Source organism: Pan paniscus, chromosome X, assembly GCF_029289425.2.
Source record: "Pan paniscus chromosome X, NHGRI_mPanPan1-v2.0_pri, whole genome shotgun sequence".
In the NCBI taxonomy this organism is placed as follows: domain Eukaryota; kingdom Metazoa; phylum Chordata; class Mammalia; order Primates; family Hominidae; genus Pan; species Pan paniscus.
In genome coordinates this window covers 152,799,826-152,826,188 of record NC_073272.2, presented here as the reverse complement: position 1 = coordinate 152,826,188, position 26,363 = coordinate 152,799,826, and the positions used below count along the sequence as shown (strand labels likewise).

Below are 26,363 nucleotides of genomic sequence, written 5' to 3'. Positions count from 1 at the left end.
CAACAGCAAACATACTTAAATGCGAAACGTTCGAATAATTATCATTCACGTCAGGAACGAGAAGTAGATGTAGGCTATTATCTCTACGTTTGAAATCAGGATTGAGACACAAAGAGCTATAAGTACCAAAATGAGTAAGTGGTATGAATACTGGAAGAATATGTAATGTTTAGTGATAATACCATTATCGATCTTGAAAATTCAAAGGAAAAGGTATGTGGAATATTCAAGTGCATCGGCCTTCAGAACGAGGTGTGCAACAGATTACTACAGCAAAATCAAAATCTTCACCTCACGAAAGCAATAAATAACTACAACAATTAATAGACAATATGCCATTTGCAATAGCAACAAAATTCATGAATTGCCTGAAAAGAAGTCTAATAAAAATGTATAAGGTCTTTATAGAGACAACTGTCGAAGTATACTGACATATTCAGGTAAAAAAAAGCTTGAAATACATAGAGGAGTATAATATATTCATTCATAGGGAGCACAACACTGTAAAAATGTAAACTCAGCTTAAATTATTTACAATTTAGTGCCTTACCTGTAGCCGCCGCCATTACAACAAATTTGGGCTGCTGTGCTCTGCTTCCCAAATCAAACCTGGAAAATTACAGAATGGAAACAGTAAATAAAAAACCAGTATCAGCAACAAAATCTACGCAACAAAACAGGGAAAGCCCAGGGTGAGACTCAAGACTGTGTTGAGCTGGTACTTGTGTTTGACACTTGCAGTGTTGGTTGGAGGGGGTTAGCAGCAGGGATGTTGGGGAGGTTTGTAGCCGGCCTACACGGTAGATGACAGAATGGGTAGAATAAAAGTTTGAAATTTTCCACTTCACTTCTTTGCACAATCTGAGGCAGCCCCTGAAAACACGATGCCAAGAGCCCTAGGTAATAGCAGGACACCAGGAAAATTGGGTTGGTTAAGGCAGTATGACTCCAGAGTTCTGCTAATAACAACCTGAAACCACCATAGTGGGAGAGGAATTACATTTTTTAAAAAAAACTTCTTTCAACAGAACACAAAGACTGAAATAGGAGGTCACTACAACCGCGGGAGCTGCCGCCCCGCCCCGCAGGGAGCACCTGGCCTGGGACCCGCAGGCATTCTCTACAAGGGGTGCGGCTGTGCAAATGCTCACAGGTGACAGAAACAGAGCATCTCCTGCCCATCACTTCATCCAACAGCCAGAGGTGACGAAGACGACCCTCCTGAGTGAGGACTGAGGGTCCACACCGCCCCCCCACCCCACACACCATAGAGGGACCACAGAATCCAGCTCAGCCCCTCTTGTCAGCCCTGGTAAACGCAGGCAATGATGTCACCCAGACCACACCCCTTCCCCCAATGCCACTTCAGGGGGACTCAGAGTCAGAGACTTGGTCTGAGGGGAGCAGAAGCAATCTGCAGAGGATGGCGGTCCAGGCTCAGCCAGGCATCAACTTCAGGACCCTGAGGGATGACCGAAGGCCCCGCCCACCCCCAACTCCCCCGACCCCACCAGGATCTACAGCCTCAGGATCCCCGTCCCAATCCTTACCCCTTGTCCCATCACCATCTTCATGCTTACCTCCACCCCCATCCGATCCCCATCCAGGCAGAATCCAGTTCCACCCCTGCCCGGAACCCAGGGTAGTACCGTTGCCAGGATGTGACGCCACTGACTTGCGCATTGGAGGTCAGAAGACCGCGAGATTCTCGCCCTGAGCAACGAGCAACGGCCTGACGTCGGCGGAGGGAAGCCGGCCCAGGCTCGGTGAGGAGGCAAGGTAAGACGCTGAGGGAGGACTGAGGCGGGCCTCACCTCAGACAGAGGGCCTCAAATAATCCAGTGCTGCCTCTGCTGCCGGGCATGGGCCACCCCGAAGGGGAAGACTTCCAGGCTGGGTCGCCACTACCTCACCCCGCCGACCCCCCGCCGCTTTAACCGCAGGGAACTCTGGGGACAGAGCTTAATGTGGCCAGGGCAGGGCTGGTTAGAAGAGGTCAGGGCCCACGCTGTGGCAGGAATCAAGGTCAGGACCCCGAGAGGGAACTGAGGGCAGCCTAACCACCACCCTCACCACCATTCCCGTCCCCCAACACCAACCCCACCCCCATCCCCCATTCCCCATTCCCATCCCCACCCCCACCCCTATCCTGGCAGAATCCGGGCTTTGCCCCTGGTATCAAGTCACGGAAGCTCCGGGAATGGCGGCCAGGCACGTGAGTCCTGAGGTTCACATCTACGGCTAAGGGAGGGAAGGGGTTCGGTATCGCGAGTATGGCCGTTGGGAGGCAGCGAAAGGGCCCAGGCCCTCCTGGAAGACAATGGAGTCCTGAGGGGACCCAGCATGCCAGGACAGGGGGCCCACTGTATCCCTGTCTCAAACTGAGGCACCTTTTCATTCGGCTACGGGAATCCTAGGGATGCAGACCCACTTCAGCAGGGGGTTGGGGCCCAGCCCTGCGAGGAGTCATGGGGAGGAAGAAGAGGGAGGACTGAGGGGACCTTGGAGTCCAGATCAGTGGCAACCTTGGGCTGGGGGATGCTGGGCACAGTGGCCAAATGTGCTCTGTGCTCATTGCGCCTTCAGGGTGACAAGAGAGTTGAGGGCTGTGGTCTGAAGAGTGGGACTTCAGGTCAGCAGAGGGAGGAATCCCAGGATCTGCAGGGCCCAAGGTGTACCCCCAAGGGGCCCCTATCTGGTGGACAGATGCAGTGGTCCTAGGATCTGCCAAGCATCCAGGTGAAGAGCCTGAGGGAGGATTGAGGGTACCCCTGGGACAGAATGCGGACTGGGGGCCCCATAAAAATCTGCCCTGCCCCTGCGGTTACCTCAGAGAGCCTGGGCAGGGCTGTCAGCTGAGGTCCCTCCATTATCCTGGGATAATTGATGTCAGGGAAGGGGAAGCCTTGGTCTGAGGGGGCTGCACTCAGGGCAGTAGAGGGAGGCTCTCAGACCCTACTAGGAGTGGAGGTGAGGACCAAGCAGTCTCCTCACCCAGGGTACATGGACTTCAATAAATTTGGACATTTCTCGTTGTCCTTTCCGGGAGGACCTGGGAATGTATGGCCAGATGTGGGTCCCCTCATGTTTTTCTGTACCATATCAGGTATGTGAGTTCTTGACATGAGAGATTCTCAGGCCAGCAGAAGGGAGGGATTAGGCCCTATAAGGAGAAAGGTGAGGGCCCTGAGTGAGCACAGAGGGGATCCTCCACCCCAGTAGAGTGGGGACCTCACAGAGTCTGGCCAACCCTCCTGACAGTTCTGGGAATCCGTGGCTGCGTTTGCTGTCTGCACGTTGGGGGCCCGTGGATTCCTCTCCCAGGAATCAGGAGCTCCAGGAACAAGGCAGTGAGGACTTGGTCTGAGGCAGTGTCCTCAGGTCACAGAGTAGAGGGGGCTCAGATAGTGCCAACGGTAAAGGTTTGCCTTGGATTCAAACCAAGGGCCCCACCTGCCCCAGAACACATGGACTCCAGAGCGCCTGGCCTCACCCTCAATACTTTCAGTCCTGCAGCCTCAGCATGCACTGGCCAGCTGTACCCTGAGGTGCCCTCTCACTTCCTCCTTCAGGTTCTGAGGGGACAGGCTGACGTGGAGGACCAGAGGCCCCCGGAGGAGCACTGAAGGAGAAGATCTGTAAGTAAGCCTTTCTTAGAGCCTCCAAGGTTCAGTTCAGTACTCAGCTGAGGTCTCTCACATGCTCCCTCTCTCCCCAGGCCTGTGGGTCTCCATTGCCCAGCTCCTGCCCACACTCCCACCTGCTGCCCTGACGAGAGTCATCATGCCTCTTGAGCAGAGGAGTCAGCACTGCAAGCCTGAAGAAGGCCTTGAGGCCCGAGGAGAGGCCCGAGGAGAGGCCGTGGGCCTGGTGGGTGCGCAGGCTCCTGCTACTGAGGAGCAGGAGGCTGCCTCCTCCTCTTCTACTCTAGTTGAAGTCACCCTGGGGGAGGTGCCTGCTGCCGAGTCACCAGATCCTCCCCAGAGTCCTCAGGGAGCCTCCAGCCTCCCCACTACCATGAACTACCCTCTCTCGAGCCAATCCTATGAGGGCTCCAGCAACCAAGAAGAGGAGGGGCCAAGCACCTTCCCTGACCTGGAGTCCGAGTTCCAAGCAGCACTCAGTAGGAAGGTGGCTGAGTTGGTTCATTTTCTGCTCCTCAAGTATCGAGCCAGGGAGCCGGTCACAAAGGCAGAAATGCTGGGGACTGTCGTCGGAAATTGGCAGTACTTCTTTCCTGTGATCTTCAGCAAGGCTTCCAATTCCTTGGAGCTGGTCTTTGGCATCGAGCTGATGGAAGTGGACGCCATCGGCCACTTGTACATCTTTGCCACCTGCCTGGGCCTCTCCTACGATGGCCTGCTGGGTGACAATCAGATCATGCCCAAGACAGGCTTCCTGATAATCGTCCTGGCCATAATCGCAAGAGAGGGCGACTGTGCCCCTGAGGAGAAAATCTGGGAGGAGCTGAGTGTGTTAGAGGTGTTTGAGGGGAGGGAAGAGAGTATCTTGGGGGATCCCAAGAAGCTGCTCACCCAACATTTCGTGCAGGAAAACTACCTGGAGTACCGGCAGGTCCCCGGCAGTGATCCTACATGCTATGAGTTCCTGTGGGGTCCAAGGGCGCTCGTTGAAACCAGCTATGTGAAAGTCCTGCACCATATGCTAAAGATCAGTGGAGCACCTCGCATTTCCTACCCACCCCTGCATGAGTGGGTTTTGAGAGAGGGGGAAGAGTGAGTCTGAGCACGAGTTGCAGCCGGGGCCAGTGGGAGCGGGTCTGGGCCAGTGCACCTTCCGGGGCCCCATCCGTTAGTTTCCACTGCCTCCTGTGACGTGAGGCCCATTCTTCACTCTTTGAAGCGAGCAGTTAGCATTCTTAGTAGTGGGTTTCTATTCTGTTGGATGACTTTGTGATTGTTCTTTGTTTCCTGTTGGAGTTGTTCAAATGTTCCTTTTAACGGATGGTTGAATGAGCGTCAGCACCCAGGTTTATGAATGACAGTAGTCACACATAGTGCTGTTTATATAGTTTAGGAGTAAGAGTCTTGTTTTTTATTCAGATTGGGAAATCCATTCCATTTTGTGAATTGTGACATAATAATAGCAGTGGAAAAAGTATTTGCTTAAAATTGTGAGCAAATTAGCAATAGCATACATGAGGTAACTCAAGAAATCAAAAGATAGCTGATTCTTGCCTTGTACCTCAATCTATTCTGTAAAATTAAACAAATATGCAAACCAGGATTTCCTTGACTTCTTTGAGAATGCAAGCGAAATTAAATCTGAATAAATAATTCTTCCTCTTCACTGGCTCGTTTCTTTTCCGTTCACTCAGCATCTGCTCTGTGGGAGGCCCTGGGTTAGTAGTGGGGATGCTAAGGTAAGCCAGACTCACGCCTACCCATAGGGCTGTAGAGCCTAGGACCTGCAGTCATATAATTAAGGTGGTGAGAAGTCCTGTAAGATGTAGAGGAAATGTAAGAGAGGGGTGAGGGTGTGGCGCTCCGGGTGAGAGTAGTGGAGTGTCAGTGCCCTGAGCTGGGGCATTTTGGGCTTTGGGAAACTTCAGTTCCTTCTGAAGGAGCTGACTCTAATGAAGCTGGGTGGGCCCAGAGCCAGATTCTCAGAGTGTGGGAGAAAAGCCTGGAATGGAAAGCAACTCTGAGCAGTTTCTTTCGAATGGGGGATGAACAGAGAGGAATCTCTACCTCAGGCAGGAATGGAAGGTGTCATCTGCTTTTGTCCCACTGCTATTGAACGCAGTCCAAGATCTAGGTGATGGACATCCATCATCTGCAAGGGTTTCCTGAGCGATAAGGCTGAATTTCCCAGGAAGGGTGGCCCAGAAGCCCCTGGCCAGGTGCTTTTCTGCCGGGCAGGGAGAGGCAGAGGTGACTCCATTAAAAAGGCATTCTAACGAGGTTATCTCAAGTGCAATTTGGCCAACTGTAAGCACGGGCTAGATTTTGGATGGTAACAAAATGGATGAAAATGGTGGTTTGGGTGGGAAAGCAGCTGGGAGAGAGAGAAGCAGTTGGTCTTTTGACGCAGATTGTAGGAGCTCTGAGCTGCACCTGGCTGGGCAAAACTCCTGCACACCCAAATTTTGAAGTGCATTCTCTGAGAGGAAATACTTAACTGAATTTTATGGAAGAAGCTTCTGTTTGGGGCTAATTATTCCATGTCCTATTGAGCTGTGTATTCTCTGGTAAGTCCTGGAGAACAACGACAGCAACAACAAAATCCCGGAGTGTTAGGGCCTCGGGTTAAAAAATATTGGAAATAACAGCCATCCGCCCTTTGTTAAACTTCTAATTTATACCGGGCCCGGAGTCAGGTGCTTCACCTGCGTTGCATACACTCCGACTGTCCTACTAGACAGTCCTTATCACATCTGCTTACAGATGAAGAATCCAAGGCTCACAGGGTGTGTGAATTGGGATATAAAAACAGGGTATTTCCTGGGTATTTCCCAGGATCACGTGGCTAGTGAGGAACAGGGCAGAACCTGACCCCTGTTCTGAATTCCTTTAGAGCCCATGCTGTTCCCACTTTTCCCAGCCCGAGGCTGACCTCCTGACAGGTGCTTCATTTTCTTCTCAGCACTACGCCACGTCTCTCAGGTGACAAAAAGAAGGACCTCGAGGCCAGCGTAATAAAGCAGGCCTGGAGAACGCGACAATGAGAATCAAACACCATTTGGGGCTGGTGTGCGCTGGGTTCCCTGAGAGCTGACACTGGCAAGATGTGTTCATTTCTGTCCAGCCCCAGCACTTTCAGAATTACAGCACATTTCCCCGGGTCACTTCCATGTGTCCTGTCTGACTCCGGAACCTATAGGGCCTGCTGATCAGCTCCTCACTGGTCCCCACAGAACAGCCCAGAATCCCCTGCTCACCTCCTGACAGGGAGCATTCCTTCTCACAGTAGAAGTCCTCTGGCTGTCCCGTCTCTCACCCAGGAAGCCATATGATATCAACAATCCTTTTGATATAAAAATTCACATGGGGACAGTGATGTTTAGACACCTGGTTACCACTCCGGTTGTCTTCAACACACTCTCTAATTGTTTTCTGAAAGGGCTGAGTGCTCTGTTTCGCCATATTATCTAACGGTTCTTGTGTGATGTCACCCTGAAGTTAGAGGGATTTGGAACCACCTTGATACCTGAAATCAGACTTTCACAGGGCGTCCTTTTGGAATTCGCCTCTGAATACATGCACAGATAAATGGTCAAAGAGCAAACCATCCCTCATGAGTACTAGATGAGAAAAACCTTGGGAAATCCCAGTGGAACAAACATCTACTTACTGAGGCTGAATTCCTAAATTTCTGGAGTCCTCCAGAAGTCTAAAAACGATTCCTTGAAAACATGTCAACTCTAATGAAAGAGGAATAATTAAGCAGCCTTCTGTTTCTTGTCTGTTTACCTGCTCCACGGGAAAATACTGGCCTTTATTGTGCCTACAGGCACTCGAGAGGTGTTCAGGCTTGTGGAGGGTAGCAGAAATTCACAGGTTAACATTTTGACCGGGAATCGAATGGAGGAAAAGTGCTCAGCCTACTAAGGATTAAAGGGTATTGCAAAGGGAAGCCTTCTCGCCGAGACTTTCAAGATTCTTGGGCAGTTAGTTGTGATCGTATATTTGAAAACATCAGTTACATATTTGACACTGGAAAAAGTTGGAGAATGTCACGGCAAATTTGGCCTTCTCAGAAACTCCTCCTAGAAATGAGAAGGGTAGTGTAATACCAAAGAATCACCGTTGTTTTTGTTGAGCACCTACTATGTAACAGTTTATGGGGGAGGGTATAGTACTCACACACATTTTGTCTCTGTCTCCTTCCTGGACACATGGGAACAGTAAAGTCCTTGCAGTTAGGATGGGTCATGTGACATTTCCTTTATACCAATATAGGAGCAGAAGCATTGTTTGTCACATCCAGGCATGTGGGAGCCAGTGTGCCATTTCCACGCTTTCTCTCCGCTTTCACTAGCAAACATGGCAGCTTCATCTTGAGCTGGTGGAATCACAAGGTGGAAGCAGCTTGGATTCCTGGGTCCCGTGAGAGTGGAGAGCCCCTGGCAAACTGCATCAGAACTTATTTGCACATAAAATAAACTTGTGTTGTGGCAAGCCATTCATGGTTGTTCTGTTGCAATGGCTAGCAGTTACTTAAACTGACATGGCTAGTATTTCTGTTTGTCAGGTTTAATTTTTTTTATTTAAAATGTAGTATTGTACATATTCTTATTGCAAAAATTATAGAAATGTAGATAATTCACAATTTTCCTCTTTACAAATCTCCTCCACATTTAACAACGGCCACCACCCCCACCGCCCCCTCAGAGGTCACCACAATTAACGGTGTTGTATATTATTTTACTGCTGACTCTAGGCTTCTCACTGACAGATAAACTATAACAATATATTGTTTTTATTTAATATATAAGAACAATGATATACATATCGATATTCTTTTATCACTTTATAAAATGGATGTAGGATCTTTCCACAACGGTAGATAGATAGATAGATAGATAGATAGATAGATGATAGATAGATAGATAGATCTTTCTCACTTTTGAAACCACTTTCTATAATTCTAAAGTAGACATGCACCACAATTAATTAAACTCTTTCTTCCTAATGGACATATAAGTTGTTTCCCATTTGCTGTATGGTAACTACAATAAAATCAACATCTCTGAATATGAATTTTTAGGCAAACATGGTTTTCTTATAAGAAGGATATATTAACATGGACATTGGGTTAAAGTGAAAGGGTGAAAATAGTTTAACATTTAAAATATTTCTAAAATGTTATTACAAAAATGCTATACCAATTCAAATTCTCATAAAAATCACAATTGATTTAAAATTCTGAAATGTGGACAGGACATTTCTTCTCTGCTTTGAGAAGGATTTGGTCAGACTGAAGAGGAGCCAGGTAAAGAGAGCAGACAGGAGACCCTCAGCCCGTGAGGGACGATCCAGGGAGGATCCTGGGGAGAGCCGTTGCTAGCGTCCATGAGAGAGACCACATGCGAAACCAAGTCCACAGAGCCCCAGGCAGGCTGGCACTCCGAGCTCTAAATCCAGACTTCAGGCCGGTGGGGTCAGGGGCCTGAGGGAGAGAAGGGGGAAGGGAGGAGGGAGGACAGGACAATGAATAGGAATAGAGTTGGGAAATCCCGGCAACATCATCACCAGCTGGAGGGGGCCCTGTGATCTGAGTGTTGGCTGAATGCACCAGGGCTGTGCTGGTCAATCTTCCCGCCCTCAGAATCCCCTTCCCTCTCTCAGGAAGAGCTTGGCTGACTCCCTGCGTCATTCTGGGCCAGCTACCTCTCTTGAACACTCCAGTGGTCCTTTGTACCTTCACCAGCGTCCCAGATGTGGGAACTGTCTTCATGCCTGCTGGGGGCTGGTGTTTTATCCCCCGGGGACCTTCTATAGAGGCTGGGCTATGTGAGTGGGTTGCTGACTGATGACCAACTGCCGAGACAGGCCAGGAATGCCCATGAGCAGTTGAAAGGGGCAGTGGGGCTGCATGGAGGAGAAATGGGAGGAAGAGTGCCCTGGGACTAGTCAGCTCAGACTCTGCAGATGAAGGATTGGCTGTGGACGTGCCTTGAAAATGTTCCAGTTGGCGACTGTGTCTCAGATAGCCTTCTGTGGCTTCTGAACCCTTGGCACAGAACGGGACAGGTGTCCTAGGGCAGTGACCGCTGGCGTATGTTGCCAGCTGACAGTGTCTGGGGTAGGGGGCTGGACCAAGGTGTGTACGTGAGCAGGTTGTATGGCAAGGCAGTGCAGGTGGCAGCTTTCCTTGTTAAACTGATGGGGACGTGTGGGGTCCAATACAGGAAGCATCCTGTTGGGAGCATCCTCACCTCCATGACAGTGTTTGGGCCTGGGGAGAAGGCGTCTGCAGTGACCCTCTCCGTGGTAGTTTCCACAGGGTTTCTGAACTCAAGTGAGCACAGGTAAAGGAACTGTGGGTTTCTTCATGTAGGCAGGAGGCCCAGGAAGGGCAGACTCCATAATTTGAATCAAAGAATTCCCATGCCTGGTGATTTCATTCATTTCATGCACTTATTGATTCCTACAGAAAACTTTTATTCAATATATGCTGAGGAAACACCAAGTCAACAAAACAATAGAAAGTGGCAAGGCCCTTAATTCAGTCTGTAGGGAGTCGGGGGAGATGGTGAGGAGGTGTGAATCGCCCATCTGAGCCAGGGAAGCCAGGAAGGCAGAGCCAGACTTGGGGAGTGGCAGTGTGCAAGAAAAGGAGCGACAGCCTGTGTCCAGGCCAGAAAGCTCTCCTTCTATGACACTATCGATCTGGTTTTCTTCCTGGATGCTGCCTGTGTGTGAAAGCAACTGCTGCTCTCTGTGCCTACCTGCCTCTGTTAGTAGGGAAAATGGTCATGGTCAGCGGATGCTCACTTCTGCTCACCTTGGATCACTTCTACTGAAGGGATGGTTTGACAGCAAGAAGACAGGAAGAAACTTTTGGGGAGGATGAATATATTTTTCACCTTCACTGTGGTTGTGGTTTCATGGGACTAAACATTTCTCAAAACTCTTTGATTTGTTTCTCAGTACTTAGGAGAAAAAGTAAGCAGAAAACCAGGAAGGATATAGATGACCTGAAAAGCACCATTAACTACTCTGACTAAATAAAACAATAAGAAAAGCACCGCATTCAACAATAGCAGAATAAACAATCCTCTCAAGTGTGCATGAAATATCTCCCAAGATAGATGGTATTCTGGGCCATCAAACAAAGCTTACAAATTGAAAAGAATAGAAATAATAGATAGCCTCTTCTTAGGCCATAATATAATTAAACTCAAAACCAAACACCAAGATATCTGAAAAATGCCCAAATATTGGAAATTTTAAAATATGCTCCTATATAACCTATGGGTCAAAGAGGGAGTCTCAGGAGAATTTTAAAAATACATTAAGTTGAATGAAAGTAAAAATGTACATACAAAAAGTGGGATTCTGCTAAAGTGTGTCCTTAAGGGAAATATATAGCATATTTTAAATGTTTATATTGGAAAATGAAATCTAAAATCAATAACCAAAAGTTTCACCCTAGGAAACCAAAGAACGAAGAGCAAGTTGAATTAGAGAAATTGTAGAGGATGCCCCCCTCCCTTCCCACACTCCTACCTCTTTCCCCTTACTCCCTACCCCTACCATTTGAGACACACAGACACACACATCATTTTGCAACATGTTCACTTTATTTTCATCACCATGGGGCACACCCTTTGGGGTGTAAAATGTACTTTACACCCTGTTGGCTATTTATCTGGGGTTAGACCTCTGGAGACTTTTCAGATAGACTTGAAGTCTCTGGCCTTGCCCGGGAATTACTGGCTGCCTGAAGAGAGACTGTAGAAGGTGGTGGTCTCCTTGCCCTTGTGGTCCCGCTATGGCTCATTTTGATTGAGTTCCTCGTTCGGCTGGTCAGAGTGGCTGGATAGTGTTGGCCCACTCCATTCCTCAGGTTTTTTTGAAGCGGTGGTCTTTTAGGGAGAGGCTTTTGTTCCTGGAACTTCCTTGATGGGTCCCTTTTCCCTTCCGGGTTGTCTTGGGAACCTGGAAGGAAACAGGGAGATCACAGGAGGGCACTGGTTTGGGGAAGAGGATGGAGGAGGGGTGAGAACAGGGGCTTCATAGAGAAATGGTGCAGGCTGGGGTGGGGGTTGTGCCAGGGGAGGACAGGGTAGGAGTCAGAGCTTGGGTGGGCCGTTCACTTTGATAGGGCTTCTGGGCCAGGGTTGAGAGGATGCCTTCCACTTCCTCGCCTCTTTGGTGTTGGTGGGTGGTTGTTGGACAATGGGCTGGAGGCTCGTGGTTTCCTGGACATCTTCACCAGACCAGTGTCTCTCAACAGTCTACTCCAGTCCACCTGGTCTCCCCGAGCGTCCCCCAGGACAGTGAAGGCAGGCCAGCAGGCTAGAAACTCACACGACATTATTATGTTAGTCTTGTGGGAGAATTCCTTTTCCAAGAAACCTTGGTCTTTTCTCTTAACACCTTCAACTAATTGGATGAGGCCTATCCACATTATGGAAGTTAAACTGCTTTACTTAAAGTCAACTGATTGTAAATGTTGATCACATCTACAAAATACCTTCACAGCAACATCTAGACTACTGTTTGACCACACAGCTGAGCAGTATAGCCTAGACAAGTTGACACATAATACTAGCCACTGCAAATATCTTGCACCGTACAGAAATGTAACTCAAAATGAACTACAGACTTTAAATGTCAAAATTACTTTTTTTTTTTTCTAGGAGGAAACAAAAAAAAAAATTGTGTCACCTGAAGTTATGTCTTAAGTCAGCTCAGGCTGCCGTAACAAAATGCCATTGACTGAGTAGCTAAAACAACAGAAATTTATTTTATTTTTTTCACAGTTTTGAAGTCTGGAAGTCCTAGATCAAGGACTGGCGGGGTTGGCTTCTGGTGATGGCCTTATTCGTGGCTTGTAGATGGCCCTTTATTAATCTGTCCATTCTTGGCCTTTCCTCTGTGCATGTGCAGAGAGAGAGAGAAAGAAAGAGAGAGAGAGAGAGAGAGAGAGAGAGAAAGGTCATGTAGGCACAAAAGTACTTTCTTCTGTCTCTTCTCCCTTCTTATAACCAAACTAATTCTATGGGACCAAGGTCCCACCCTTATGGCCTCTTTTAACATTAATCACTTCCCTAGAAGCCTCATCTCCAAATACAGACACCCTGGGGCTGAGGGCTTCAAAATATGAATTTGGTGGAGGACATAAGCATTAGCAAAGAATAGACACACAGATTAATAAAACAGAATAGAGCTCAGAAATAGACCTGCACGCATATAGTCAGGTGATTCACAACAAAGGCAATAATGGTGAAAGTACAGGTTTGCCAACAAAAGGTGCCTGAACAATTAGACACCTATACACAAATTATAATAACCTGGACATATCCTTACATATTCCATGAAAACTAACTCAAGATACATCATAGGTCTAATGAAAAATGCAAAAACAATACAACCTCTATAAGAAAACATAAGAGAAAATCCACATAACTTTGAGTTTGGTGATGAGTTTTTAAATTCAACACCAAAAGCATGATCAAGGAAAGAAAAATTTGCCAAGTTGATTTTATTAAAATAAAAATCTTATGCTCTTCAAAGGACAATGTTAAGAGAATGAAAACAGAAGCCACAGGCTAGCAGAAAACATCTGCGGTACACATATGTGATAAAGAACTTGTCTCTACAATATATGCGAATTCCTAAAGCTCAATGATAGAAAAAATGAAAATAGTCAAAGATCTGAACACACACTACACAAAAGAAGACATACACATGGCAAATAAGCATAATAAAAGTACTGAGCACCTTTGGCATTGGATAATTGTGTACTAAAATGGGATACCACTACACACCTATCAGAATGTCCAAAATCCATAGAAAACCAAAACAAAGAATACAAGACCAAGAACAACTGCCAGTGAAGATGTGGAGCAACAGAAACTCTCCTTCATTGCTGGTAGAAATGCAAAATGGCACAGCCACTTTGGAAGGCAGTTTGGCGTTTTCTTAAAAAAATGAAAATAGACTTAGCACAAGATTCAGCAGCCATACTCAATCAATTTACCCAATTGATTTGAAAACTTATGTCTACATAAAAATTTGTATATGAATGTATACAATAGCTTATTTCATAATCACCAAAAATAGAAGCATCCAAAATGTATTTCATTTGGTGAATGGATATATATATATATATATATATATATATATATATATATATCCAGACATTGATACTACTACTCCTCAATGAAAAGGAATAAGTTCCAAGCCACACAAAGTTATACATGACTCTTCAGTTCATTATGCTAAGTGAAAGAAACCAGTCTAAAAAGGCTACATAGTATAAGATTCTATTTATATGACATTCTGGAAAATGCAAAATTATAAAGATGAAAAACCTATCAGTGGTGGCCATGGGGTTTATCCGACAAGCACAAGGGAATTTATCAGGGCAGTGAAACTGGTATGCATAATACTGCAATGGTGGTTCCATGCTTGCTTTGGTCTGAATATTTGTGTTGCCACAAAATTCATCTGCTGAATTACCAAGGTGATGGTATTAGGCAGAAGGTGGGGTATTTGGAGAATGACTAGATCATGAGAGCAGAGTCCTCATGAATGGGATTAGTGTTTTTATAAAACAGACTCCACGGAGATCCCTTATCCCTTCTTGCATGTGAGGATCTAGGGAAAAGGCAGCTGTCTATGAACTAGGGAGCAGGACTCCACCAGACATGAAATCTGCCAGCACCTTGATCTTGGACTTCCCAACCTCCAGAATGTGAGAAATAAAGTTGCGTTGTCTATAAGCCACCCAGTCTACACTATTTTTGTTATGGGAGCCCAAACGGACTAAGACAATGGCACGAGGCATTTGTCAAAACCCATAGATCTTTACAGCACAAAGAGTGAAGCTTAACGTACGTGAAGTTTAAAAGTAACTTAAGAGGTTGGAGAATCACGGGACGGCAGGTAGAATGTTCCACACACACACACACACCTAGCTGTATAATAGATATATGAAAGCACCACAATGAAGCAAGTGGGGGGAAAAGTTAACACATTTTGTACTCCATCAAAGAAATATATATTTTATAAAGTTTAAGTTGGCCAGATAAGTGTGTAAAATAGTTGAACATTTGATAATCATTTATTTAATTTTTTAGATATGAAAACTATCGGCTTTTTGTTTTAAAAAAATCCTTATCTTTTAAAAATGCGTATTAAGTTATTTAGAGATGAAATGGTCTAATGCCTTAGATTTACTCCACGTTATTCCAGCAGCTGATATGCAGGTAGGCGAGTGTTTAACTGGAACCAGATTTGCTGTGTATTTAAAGATGTTCATGCTCGGTATCAAGTATCCTGGGTTCATTATATTCGTTCCTGTTATTCTGTATGTGTGAAGGCTTTCCCTAATAAAACTTTTTTTTATCATAAATATGCCATTAAAAGTGAAATTCTAAATGAAACTGACCACTTTGTAGAAATAAAATAAATCAGTAACCAAACTGATCCAAAGAGGAAAAGAAAACTTTAACTATACAACAGAAACTGTACAATATTCAAAGCTCAAGCCACCCTCAAACATTCCAGGTTAGACAGCTTTGGAGGCCAATTTTACCAAATGATCAGGGAAAACTAACCACCACCTTATATCAACTCTTCCAGAACATACAAAAGACTGACAATTGTTCAGTTCATTCTCCCAGGCTAGCCCTCCTGGATTTAAAAACCAGATGAGGACCACATACCTCCCCTGATGGAAAAAGAACACATCAAGTAAGCTCTCTTACACAGCAGTAAATATCCTACATAAATTAGTAGTACATTAAACGAATAAACAGGCTCTGCCCAAGGAAATAAAATATGATTTAACATTAGAAAAAACATCTGTTTCATTGTGATTCCTTACATACAAAATGGAAGAGAAAAAAATTTGATCCTGCCAACGGGTACAGAAAAAGCTTTTTAAATAAATTTAATATGAATTCATGGTAAAAAAAGAAAATATTTAGGCAACCTATACTGAAAGAGAACTTCCATTTCCTAAAATCAACAGCAAACATACTTAAATGTCAAATGTTCGAAGAATTATCATTCAAGTCAGGAACGAGAAGTAGATGTAGCCTATTATCTCTACATTTGAAATCAGGATTGAGACACAAAGAGCTGTAAGTACCGAAATGAGTGAGTGGTATGAACACTGGAAAAACATGTAATGTTTAGTGATAATACCATTATCGATCTTGAAAATTCAAAGGAAAAGGTATGCGGAATATTCAAGTGCATCGGCCTTCAGAACGAGGTGTGCAACAGATTACAACAGCAAAATCAAAATCTTCACCTCACGAAAGCAATAACTAACTACAACAATTGATAGGCAATATGCCATTTGCAATAGCAACAAAATCCAAGAATTACCTGAATAGAAGTCTAATAAAAATGTATAAGTTGTTTATAGAGGCAACTACCGAAGTATACTGACATATTCAGGAAAAAAGAGCTTGAAATCCATAGAGGAGTATAACATATTCATTCACGGGGAACACAACAGTGTAAAAATGTAAACTCAGCTTAAATTATTTACAATTTAGTGCCTTACCTGTAGCCGCCGTCATTACAAGCAAATTTGGGCTGCTGTGCTCTGCTTCCCAAATCAACCCTGTAAATTTATAGAATGGAAACAGAAAGTAAAAAACCAGTATCAGCAAGAAAATCTACACAACAAAACAGGGAAAGCCCAGAGTGAGACTGGAGACTGTGTTGAGCTGGTACTTGTGTGTGACACTTGCAGTGCCTGTTGGAGGGGGTTAGCGGCAGAGATGTTGGGGAGGTTTGTCGCCTGCCTAGACGGCAGATGAAAGAATGGGTAGGATAAAAGTTTTAAATTTTCCACTTCACTTCATTGCACAATCTGAGGCAGCCCCTGAAAACACGATGCCAAGAGCCCTAGGTAATAGCAGGACACCAGGAAAATTGGGTTTGTTAAGGCAGCATGGCTCCAGAGTTCTCCTAATAACGACCTGAAACCAACATAGTGGGAGAGGAATTATGTTTTTTAAAAAAATTCTTTCAACAGAACACAAAGACTGGAATGGAAGTAGACTAGGATATCAGAGTGAATCATGCATACTAAGGGTAGGTGTTAGTTCATAGAAATAAATATATATATTGCTACCTACATATATACTTAGAAGATATGTAAACCGTATTTCTTCAATTCAGAGAATAAATCATTTAGGACCAAAGGTTTGCCAAGTGTAGCTCTGGCTGGGGAGGAGCCCCCGTGGGAAGGTGTGCGTCTTCTCCCAGAGGTCACTATCATCGCGGGAGCTCCTGCCCTGCAGGGAGCACCTGGCCTGGCACCCGCAGCCATTCTCTACAAGGGGTGCAGATGCACAGATGCGCAGATGCTCAGAGGTGACAGAAACAGAGCATCTCCCACCCATTCCTTCATCAAACAGCCAGGAGTGAGGAAGAGGACTCTCCTGAGTGAGGACTGAGGATCCACCCTCACCCACATAGTGGGACCACAGAATCCAGCTCAGCCCCTCTTGTCAGCCCTGGTACACACTGGCAATGATCTCACCCCGAGCACACCCCTCCCCCCCAATGCCACTTCGGGCCGACTCAGAGTCAGGGTCTGAGGGGAGCAGACACAATCGGCAGAGGATGGCGGTCCAGACTCAGCCTGGCATCCAAGTCAGGACCTTGAGGGATGACCAAAGGCCCCTCCCACCCGCAACTCCCCCGACCCCACCAGGACCTACAGCCTCAGGATCCCCGTCCCAATCCCTACCCCTACACCAACACCATCTTCATGCTTACCCCCACCCCCATCCAGATCCCCATCCAGGCAGAATCCGGTTCCACCCTTGCCGTGAACCCAGGGAAGTCACGAGGCCCGGATGTGACGCCACTGACTTGCGCATTGGGGGGTCAGAGGACAGCGAGATTCTCGCCCTGAGCAACGGCCTGACGTCGGCGGAGGCAAGCAGGCGCAGGCTCCGTGAGGAGGCAAGGTAAGACGCCGAGGGAGGACTGAGGCGGGCCTCGCCCCAGACAGAGGGCCCCCAATAATCCAGCGCTGCCTCTGCTGCCGGGCCTGGACCACCCTGCAGGGGAAGACTTCTCAGGCTGAGTCGCCACCACCTCACCCCGCCACCCCCCGCCGCTTTAACCGCAGGGAACTCTGGCGTAAGAGCTTTGTGTGACCAGGGCAGGGCTGGTTAGAAGTGCTCAGGGCCCAGACTCAGCCAGGAATCAAGGGCAGGACCCCAAGAGGGGACTGAGGGCAACCCACCCCCTACCCTCACTACCAATCCCATCCCCCAACACCAACCCCATCCCCATCCCTCAAACACCAACCCCACCCCCAAACCCCATTCCCATCTCCTCCCCCACCACCATCCTGGCAGAATCCGGGCTTTGCCCCTGGTATCAACCCACGGAAGCTCCGGGAATGGTGGCCAAGCACGCAGATCCTGACGTTCACATGTACGGCTAAGGGAGGGAAGGGGTTGGGTCTCGTGAGTATGGCCTTTGGGATGCAGAGGAAGGGCCCAGGCCCTCCTGGAAGACAGTGGAGTCCTTAGGGGACCCAGCATGCCAGGACAGGGGGCCCACTGTACCCCTGTCTCAAACTGAGCCACCTTTTCATTCAGCCGCGGGAATCCTAGGGATGCAGACCCACTTCAGCAGGGGGTTGGGGCCCAGCCCTGCGAGGAGTCAAGGGGAGGAAGAAGAGGGAGGACTGAGGGGACCCTGGAGTCCAGATCAGTGGCAACCTTGGGCTGGGGGATCCTGGGCACAGTGGCCGAATGTGCCCCGTGCTCATTGCACCTTCAGGGTGACAGAGAGTTGAGGGCTGTGGTCTGAGGGCTGGGACTTCAGGTCAGCAGAGGGAGGAATCCCAGGATCTGCCGGACCCAAGGTGTGCCCCCTTCATGAGGACTGGGGATACCCCCGGCCCAGAAAGAAGGGATGCCACAGAGTCTGGCCGTCCCTTGTTCTTAGCTCTGGGGGAACCTGATCAGGGATGGCCCTAAGTGACAATCTCATTTGTACCACAGGCAGGAGGTTGGGGAACCCTCAGGGAGATAAGGTGTTGGTGTAAAGAGGAGCTGTCTGCTCATTTCAGGGGGTTGGGGGTTGAGAAAGGGCAGTCCCTGGCAGGAGTAAAGATGAGTAACCCACAGGAGGCCATCATAACGTTCACCCTAGAACCAAAGGGGTCAGCCCTGGACAACGCACGTGGGGGTAACAGGATGTGGCCCCTCCTCACTTCTGTTTCCAGATCTCAGGGAGTTGATGACCTTGTTTTCAGAAGGTGACTCAGGTCAACACAGGGGCCCCCATCTGGTCGACAGATGCAGTGGTTCTAGGATCTGCCAAGCATCCAGGTGGAGAGCCTGAGGTAGGATTGAGGGTACCCCTGGGCCAGAATGCAGACAGGGGGCCCCATAGAAATCTGCCCTGCCCCTGCGGTTACTTCAGAGACCCTGGGCAGGGCTGTCAGCTGAAGTCCCTCCATTATCCTGGGATCTTTGATGTCAGGGAAGGGGAGGCCTTGGTCTGAAGGGGCTGGAGTCAGGTCAGTAGAGGGAGGGTCTCAGGCCCTGCCAGGAGTGGACGTGAGGACCAAGCGGACTCGTCACCCAGGACACCTGGACTCCAATGAATTTGGACATCTCTCGTTGTCCTTCGCGGGAGGACCTGGTCATGTATGGCCAGATGTGGGTCCCCTCATCTCCTTCTGTACCATATCAGGGATGTGAGTTCTTGACATGAGAGATTCTCAAGCCAGCAAAAGGGTGGGATTAGGCCCTACAAGGAGAAAGGTGAGGGCCCTGAGTGAGCACAGAGGGGACCCTCCACCCAAGTAGAGTGGGGACCTCACGGAGTCTGGCCAACCCTGCTGAGACTTCTGGGAATCCGTGGCTGTGCTTGCAGTCTGCACACTGAAGGCCCGTGCATTCCTCTCCCAGGAATCAGGAGCTCCAGGAACCAGGCAGTGAGGCCTTGGTCTCAGTCAGTGTCCTCAGGTCACAGAGCAGAGGGGACGCAGACAGTGCCAACACTGAAGGTTTGCCTGGAATGCACACCAAGGGCCCCACCCGCCCAGAACAAATGGGACTCCAGAGGGCCTGGCCTCACCCTCCCTATTCTCAGTCCTACAGCCTCAGCATGTGCTGGCCGGCTGTACCCTGAGGTGCCCTCCCACTTCCTCCTTCAGGTTCTGAGGGGGACAGGCTGACAAGTAGGACCCGAGGCACTGGAGGAGCATTGAAGGAGAAGATCTGTAAGTAAGCCTTTGTCAGAGCCTCCAAGGTTCAGTTCAGTTCTCACCTAAGGCCTCACACACGCTCCTTCTCTCCCCAGGCCTGTGGGTCTTCATTGCCCAGCTCCTGCCCGCACTCCTGCCTGCTGCCCTGACCAGAGTCATCATGCCTCTTGAGCAGAGGAGTCAGCACTGCAAGCCTGAAGAAGGCCTTGAGGCCCGAGGAGAGGCCCGGGGCCTGGTGGGTGCGCAGGCTCCTGCTACTGAGGAGCAGCAGATCGCTTCTTCCTCTTCTACTCTAGTGGAAGTTACCCTGGGGGAGGTGCCTGCTGCCGACTCACCGAGTCCTCCCCACAGTCCTCAGGGAGCCTCCAGCTTCTCGACTACCATCAACTACACTCTTTGGAGACAATCCGATGAGGGCTCCAGCAACCAAGAAGAGGAGGGGCCAAGAATGTTTCCTGACCTGGAGTCCGAGTTCCAAGCAGCAATCAGTAGGAAGATGGTTGAGTTGGTTCATTTTCTGCTCCTCAAGTATCGAGCCAGGGAGCCGGTCACAAAGGCAGAGATGCTGGAGAGTGTCATCAGAAATTTCCAGGACTTCTTTCCTGTGATCTTCAGCAAAGCCTCCGAGTACTTGCAGCTGGTCTTTGGCATCGAGGTGGTGGAAGTGGTCCCCATCAGCCACTTGTACATCCTTGTCACCTGCCTGGGCCTCTCCTACGATGGCCTGCTGGGCGACAATCAGATCATGCCCAAGACAGGCCTCCTGATAATCGTCCTGGCCATAATCGCAATAGAGGGCGACTGTGCCCCTGAGGAGAAAATCTGGGAGGAGCTGAGTATGTTGGAGGTGTTTGAGGGGGGGGAGGACAGTGTCTTCGAACATCCCAGGAAGCTGCTCATGCAAGATCTGGTGCAGGAAAACTACCTGGAGTACCGGCAGGTGCCCGGCAGTGATCCTGCATGCTACGAGTTCCTGTGGGGTCCAAGGGCCCTCATTGAAACCAGCTATGTGAAAGTCCTGCACCATACACTAAAGATGGGTGGAGAACCTCACATTTCCTACCCACCCCTGCATGAATGGGCTTTGAGAGAGGGAGAAGAGTGAGTCTCAGCACGTGTTGCAGCCAGGGCCAGTGGGAGGGGGTCTGGGCCAGTGCACCTTCCAGGGCCCCATCGATTAGCTTCCACTGCCTCGTGTGATATGAGGCCCATTCTTGCCTCTTTGAAGAGAGCAGTCAGCATTCTTAGCAGTGAGTTTCTGTTCTGTTGGGTGACTTTGAGATTTATCTTTGTTTCCTGTTGGAATTGTTCAAATGTCCCTTTTAACAAATGGTTGGATGAACTTCAACATCCAAGTTTATGAATGACAGTAGTCACACATAGTGCTGTTTATATAGTTTAGGGGTAAGAGTCCTGTTTTTTATTCAGATTGGGAAATCCATTCCATTTTGTGAGTTGTCACATAATAACAGCAGTGGAATATGTATTTGCTTATATTGTGAACGAATTAGCAGTAAAATACATGATACAAGGAACTCAAATTAAAAGATAGTTAATTCTTGCCTTATACCTCAGTCTATTATGTAAAATTAAAAATATGTGTATGTTTTTGCTTCTTTGAGAATGCAAAAGAAATTAAATCTGAATAAATAATTCTTCCTGTTCACTGGCTCATTTCTTTACCATTCACTCAGCATCTGCTCTGTGGAAGGCCCTGGTAGTAGTGGGGATTCTAAGGTAAGTCAGACTCACGTCTACCCATAGGGTCATAGAGTCTAGGAGCTGCAGTCATGTAATTAAGGTGGCGAGAAGTCCTCTAGGATGTAGTGGAAATGTAAGACAGGGGTGAGGGTGTGGGGCTCCAGGTGAGAGTGGTGAGTATAAATGCCCTGAGCTGGGGCAATTTGGGATCTGGGAACCTGCAGTTCCTTCTGAAGGAGCTGATTCTAATGATGCCCGGTGGGTCCAGGGCCAGATTCTCAGAGGGTGAGAGAAAAGCCTGGAATGGAATGCTACCCTGAGCAGTTTCTTTAGGATGGGGATGAAGAGAGAGGAATCTCCACCTGGGGCTGGAATGGAAGGTGTCCTGTGTTTTTGCCCAATGCTGTTGAACACAGCCCAAGATCTAGGTGATGGACACCCATCATCTGCAAGGGTTTCCTGAGCGATAAGGCTGAATTTCCCAGGAAGGGTGACCCAGAAGCCACTGGCCAGGTGCTTTTCTGCCAGGCAGGGAGAGCCAGAGCTGACTCCATTAAAAAGGCATTCTAACTAGGTTATCTCAAGTGCAATTTGACCAATTGTAAGCACGGGCTAGATTTTGGATGGTAACAAAGTGGATGAATATAGTGGTTTGGATGGGAAAGCAGCTGGGAGAGAGGGAAGGAGTTGGTGTTTGACTCACATTCTAGGAGCTTTGAGCTGCACCTGGCTGGGCAAAACTCCCGCACAACCAAATTTTGAAGTGCATTCTCTAAGAGGAAATACTTAACTGAATTTTACGGGTGAAGCTTCCTTTTTTGGCTAATTATTCCATGTCCTATTGAGCTGTATGTTCTCTGATAAGTCCTGGAGAACAACGACAACAACAACAAAATCCCAGTGTTAGGGCCTGGGGTTAAAGCGTATTAGAAATAACAGCCATCCACCATTTGTGAAACTTCTAATTTACACCAGGCCCGGAGCCAGGTGCTTCACCTGCATTGCATACACTCCGACTGTCCTACTAGACAGGCCTTACACATCTGCTTACAGATGAAGAATCCAGGGCTTACAGACCTTGTGAATTGGGATATAAGAACAGGGTATTTCCTGGGTATTTCTCAGTATCACGTGGCTAGTAAGGAACAGGGCTGGAACCAGACCCCTGGTATGAATTCCTTTAGAGCCCATGCTGTCCCCACTTCTCCGAGCCCGAGGCTGACCTCCTGATAGCGACTTCATTTTTCTTCTCAGCACTGCACCATGTCTCTCAGGTGACAAAAAGAAGAACCTTGAGGCCAGCCTAATGAAGCAGGCCTGGAGAACGCGACAGAATCAAACACCATTTGGGGCTGGTGTGCGCTAGGTTCCTTGAGAGCTAACTCTGCCCAGTTGTGGGCATTTCTCTGCAGCCCCAGCACTTTGAGAATTACAGCACATTTCCCCGGGTCACTTCCATGTGTCCTGTCTGACTCTGGAACCTATAGGGCCTGCTGATCAGCTCCTCACTGATCCTCACAGAACAGCCCAGAATCCCCTGCTCACCTCCTGACAGGGAGCATTCCTTCTCATAGTAGAAGTCCTCTGGCTGTTCCGTCTCTCACCCAGGAAGCCATATGATATCAAAAACCCTTTTGATATAAAAACTCACACGGGGACAGTGACGCTTAGACACTTGGTTACCACTCTGGTTGTCTTCAACACACTCTCTAATCGTTTTCTGAATGGGCTGAGGAGTCTGATTCGCCATATTATCTAAGGGTTCTTGTGTGATGTCACCCTGAAGTTAGAGGGATTTGGAACCACCTTGATACTTGAAATCGGACTTTCACAGGGCGTCCTTTTGGAATTCGCCTCTGAATACATGCACAGATAAATGATCAAAGAGCAAACCGTCTCTCATGAGTATTAGATGAGAAAAACCTTGGGAAATCCCAGTGGAACAAACATCTACTTACTGAGGCTGAATTCCTAAATTTCTGGAGTCCTCCAGGAGTTTAAAAACTATACCTTGAAAACACGTCAACTCTAATGAAAGAGGAATAATTAAGCAGCCTTCTGTTTCTTGTCTGTTTACCTGCTCCACAGGAAAATACTGGCCTTCAGTGTGCCTACCTCGACAGTTGTACAGGCGTGTGGAGGGTAGCAGAAATTCACAGGTTAACATTTTGACTGGGAATCAAATGGAGGAACAATTCTCAGCCTACTAAGGATTTAAAGGATATTACAAAGGAAAGCCTTCCTGCTGAGACTTTCAAGATTCTTGAACAGTTAGTTGTGATCGTATGTTTGAAAACATCAGTCACATATTTGACACTGGAAAACGCTGGAGAACTTCAAGGTAAATTTGGCCTTCTCAGAAACTCCTCCTAGAAATGAGAAGGGTAGTATAATACCAAATGATCATAGTTGCTTTTTGTTGAGCACCCACTATGTAACAGTTTATGGGGAAGGGTATAGTACTCACCCACATTTTGTCTTTGTCTCCTTCCTGGACACATGGGAACAGTAAAGTCCTTGCAGTTAGGATCATGTGACTTTTCCTTTACACCAATACAGGAGCAGAAGCATTGTTTGTCACATCCAGGCATTTGAGAGCCAGTGTGCCATTTCCATGCTTTCTCTCCGCTTTCAACAGCAAACATGGCAGCTTCATCTTGAGATGACGGAATCAAAAGGTGGAAGCAGCTTGGATCCCTGGGTCATGTGAGAGTGGAGAGCCCCTGCCAAACCGCATCAGAACTTATTTGCACATAAAATAAACTTCTGTTGTGTCAAGCCATTCATGGTTGTTCTGTTGCATCAGCTAGCAATTACTTAAACTGACACGGCTAGTATTTCTGTTGTCAGTATTAAATATTTTTTATTTAAAATGTAGTTTGGTATATATTCTTATTTCAAAAATGATAGAAATGTAGATAATTCACAATTTTTTTTTTACAAAGCTCCTCCACAGTTAACAACACCCCCCGCCCCCCCGCAGAGGTCACCACAATTAACAATGTTGTGTATTATTTTACTGCTGACTCTAGGCTTTTCACTGACAAACTATAACAATATATTATTTTTATTCAATATACAAGAACAATGACATACATACTGATCTGCTTTTATCACTTTATAAAATGGATGTAGGATATTTCGACAACAGTATAGATAGATGATAGATAGATAGATAGATAGATAGATAGATAGATAGAGACAGGTAGATCCTTCTCACTTTTGAAACCACTTTCTATAATTCTAAAGTAGACATGCACCAAAATTAATTAAACTCTTTCTTCCTAATGGACATATAAGTTGTTTCCCATTTGCTATATGATAAATAGAATAAAATAAACATCTCTGCCTATGAATTTTAGGCAAACATGGTTTTCTTGTAAGAAGGATATATTAACATGGACATTGGGTTAAAGTGAAAGGGTGAAAATAGTTTAACATTTAAAATATTTCTAAAATGTTATTACAAAAATGCTATACCAATTCAAATTCTCATAAAAATCACAATTGATTTAAAATTCTGAAGTGTGGACAGGATATTTCTTCTCTGCTTTGAGAAGGATTTGGTGAGACTGAAGAGGAACCAGGGAAGGAGAGCAGACAGGAGACCCTCAGCCTGTGAGGGAGGATCCAGGGAGGATCCAGGAGAGAGCCATTGCTAGTGTCAATGACAGAGAGCACATGCAAAACCAAGTCCACTGAGACCCAGGCAGGCTGGCACTCCGAGCTCTAAATCCAGACTTCAGGCCGGCGGGGTCAGGAGCCTGAGGGAGAGAAGGGGGAAGGGAGGGGGCAGGACAGGACAATGAACAGGAATAGGCTTGGGAAATCCTGGCACCATCATCACCAGCTGGAGGAGGCCCTGTGATCTGAGTGGGTAAGCCTGTTGGCTGAATGCACCAGGGCTGTGCTGGTCAACCTTCCCGCCCTCAGAATCCCCTTCCCTCTCTCCGGAATAGTTTGGCTGGCTCCCTGCATCATTCTGGGCCAGCTACCTCTCTTGAACCCTCCAGTGGTCCTTTGCACCTACGCCAGCATCCCAGATCTGGGAGATGCCTTCATGCATGCTGGGGGCTGGTGTTTTATCCCCTGGGGGCCCTCCATAGAGGCTGGGCTATGTGAGTGGGTTGCTGACTGATGACCAACTGCCGAGACAGGCCAGGAATGCCCATGAGCAGTTGAAAGGGGCAGTGGGGCTGCATGGAGGAGAAATGGGAGGAAGAGTGCCCTGGGACTAGTCAGCTCAGACTCTGCAGATGAAGGATTGGCTGTGGACGTGCCTTGAAAATGTTCCAGTTGGCGACTGTGTCTCAGATAGCCTTCTGTGGCTTCTGAACCCTTGGCACAGAACGGGACAGGTGTCCTAGGGCAGTGACCGCTGGCGTATGTTGCCAGCTGACAGTGTCTGGGGTAGGGGGCTGGACCAAGGTGTGTACGTGAGCAGGTTGTATGGCAAGGCAGTGCAGGTGGCAGCTTTCCTTGTTAAACTGATGGGGACGTGTGGGGTCCAATACAGGAAGCATCCTGTTGGGAGCATCCTCACCTCCATGACAGTGTTTGGGCCTGGGGAGAAGGCGTCTGCAGTGACCCTCTCCGTGGTAGTTTCCACAGGGTTTCTGAACTCAAGTGAGCACAGGTGAAGGAACTGTGGGTTTCTTCATGTAGGCAGGAGGCCCAGGAAGGGCAGACTCCATAATTTGAATCAAAGAATTCCCATGCCTGGTGATTTCATTCATTTCATGCACTTATTGATTCCTACAGAA

At 47.6% G+C, this 26,363-nt stretch overlaps 3 protein-coding genes across 4 annotated transcripts; 2 read left to right on the top strand and 1 right to left on the bottom strand.

Annotated features, from left to right (window-relative positions):
* The first annotated feature begins 1,766 nt into the window (after window positions 1-1,766).
* LOC117977609 (melanoma-associated antigen 3) lies at window positions 1,767-5,239 on the top strand. The gene is made up of 2 exons (XM_034949843.3): window positions 1,767-1,779; window positions 3,719-5,239. The coding sequence occupies exon 2, from the start codon at window positions 3,784-3,786 to the stop codon at window positions 4,738-4,740; it is 957 nt and encodes a 318-aa protein (XP_034805734.1). The 5' UTR covers window positions 1,767-1,779; window positions 3,719-3,783; the 3' UTR covers window positions 4,741-5,239.
* Window positions 5,240-11,445: 6,206 nt separating this feature from the next.
* On the bottom strand, window positions 11,446-12,099 carry LOC117977714 (chondrosarcoma-associated gene 2/3 protein-like). Of its 2 annotated transcripts, none has more exons than XM_034950316.3 (2): window positions 11,786-12,099; window positions 11,446-11,627 (listed from the first exon to the last, which is right to left on the bottom strand). In XM_034950316.3, exons 1-2 carry the CDS (start codon window positions 12,097-12,099, stop codon window positions 11,558-11,560), a joined length of 384 nt encoding a protein of 127 aa, XP_034806207.1. In that variant the 3' UTR covers window positions 11,446-11,557. The 2 variants fall into 2 exon arrangements, with proteins under 2 accessions (XP_034806207.1, XP_063457605.1); XM_063601535.1 differs by having other exon boundaries at window positions 11,837-12,099.
* A 7,945-nt stretch (window positions 12,100-20,044) lies between these two features.
* MAGEA2B (MAGE family member A2B) lies at window positions 20,045-21,004 on the top strand. The gene has a single exon (XM_034950313.3). It carries the CDS (start codon window positions 20,060-20,062, stop codon window positions 21,002-21,004), a length of 945 nt encoding a protein of 314 aa, XP_034806204.2. The 5' UTR covers window positions 20,045-20,059.
* The last annotated feature ends 5,359 nt before the right edge of the window (window positions 21,005-26,363 follow it).

Coding starts and splice junctions, on each gene's coding strand:
- LOC117977609 (XM_034949843.3), top strand. CDS start 3,784: ATGCCTCTTGAGCAGAGGAGTCAGCACTGCAAGCCTGAAGAAGGCCTT.
- MAGEA2B (XM_034950313.3), top strand. CDS start 20,060: ATGCCTCTTGAGCAGAGGAGTCAGCACTGCAAGCCTGAAGAAGGCCTT.
- LOC117977714 (XM_034950316.3), bottom strand. CDS start 12,099: ATGTGGATAGGCCTCATCCAATTAGTTGAAGGTGTTAAGAGAAAAGAC. Junction 11,628..11,785: donor GGCCCAGAAGCCCTATCAAA/GTGAACGGCCCA, acceptor GTTTCCTTCCAG/GTTCCCAAGACAACCCGGAA.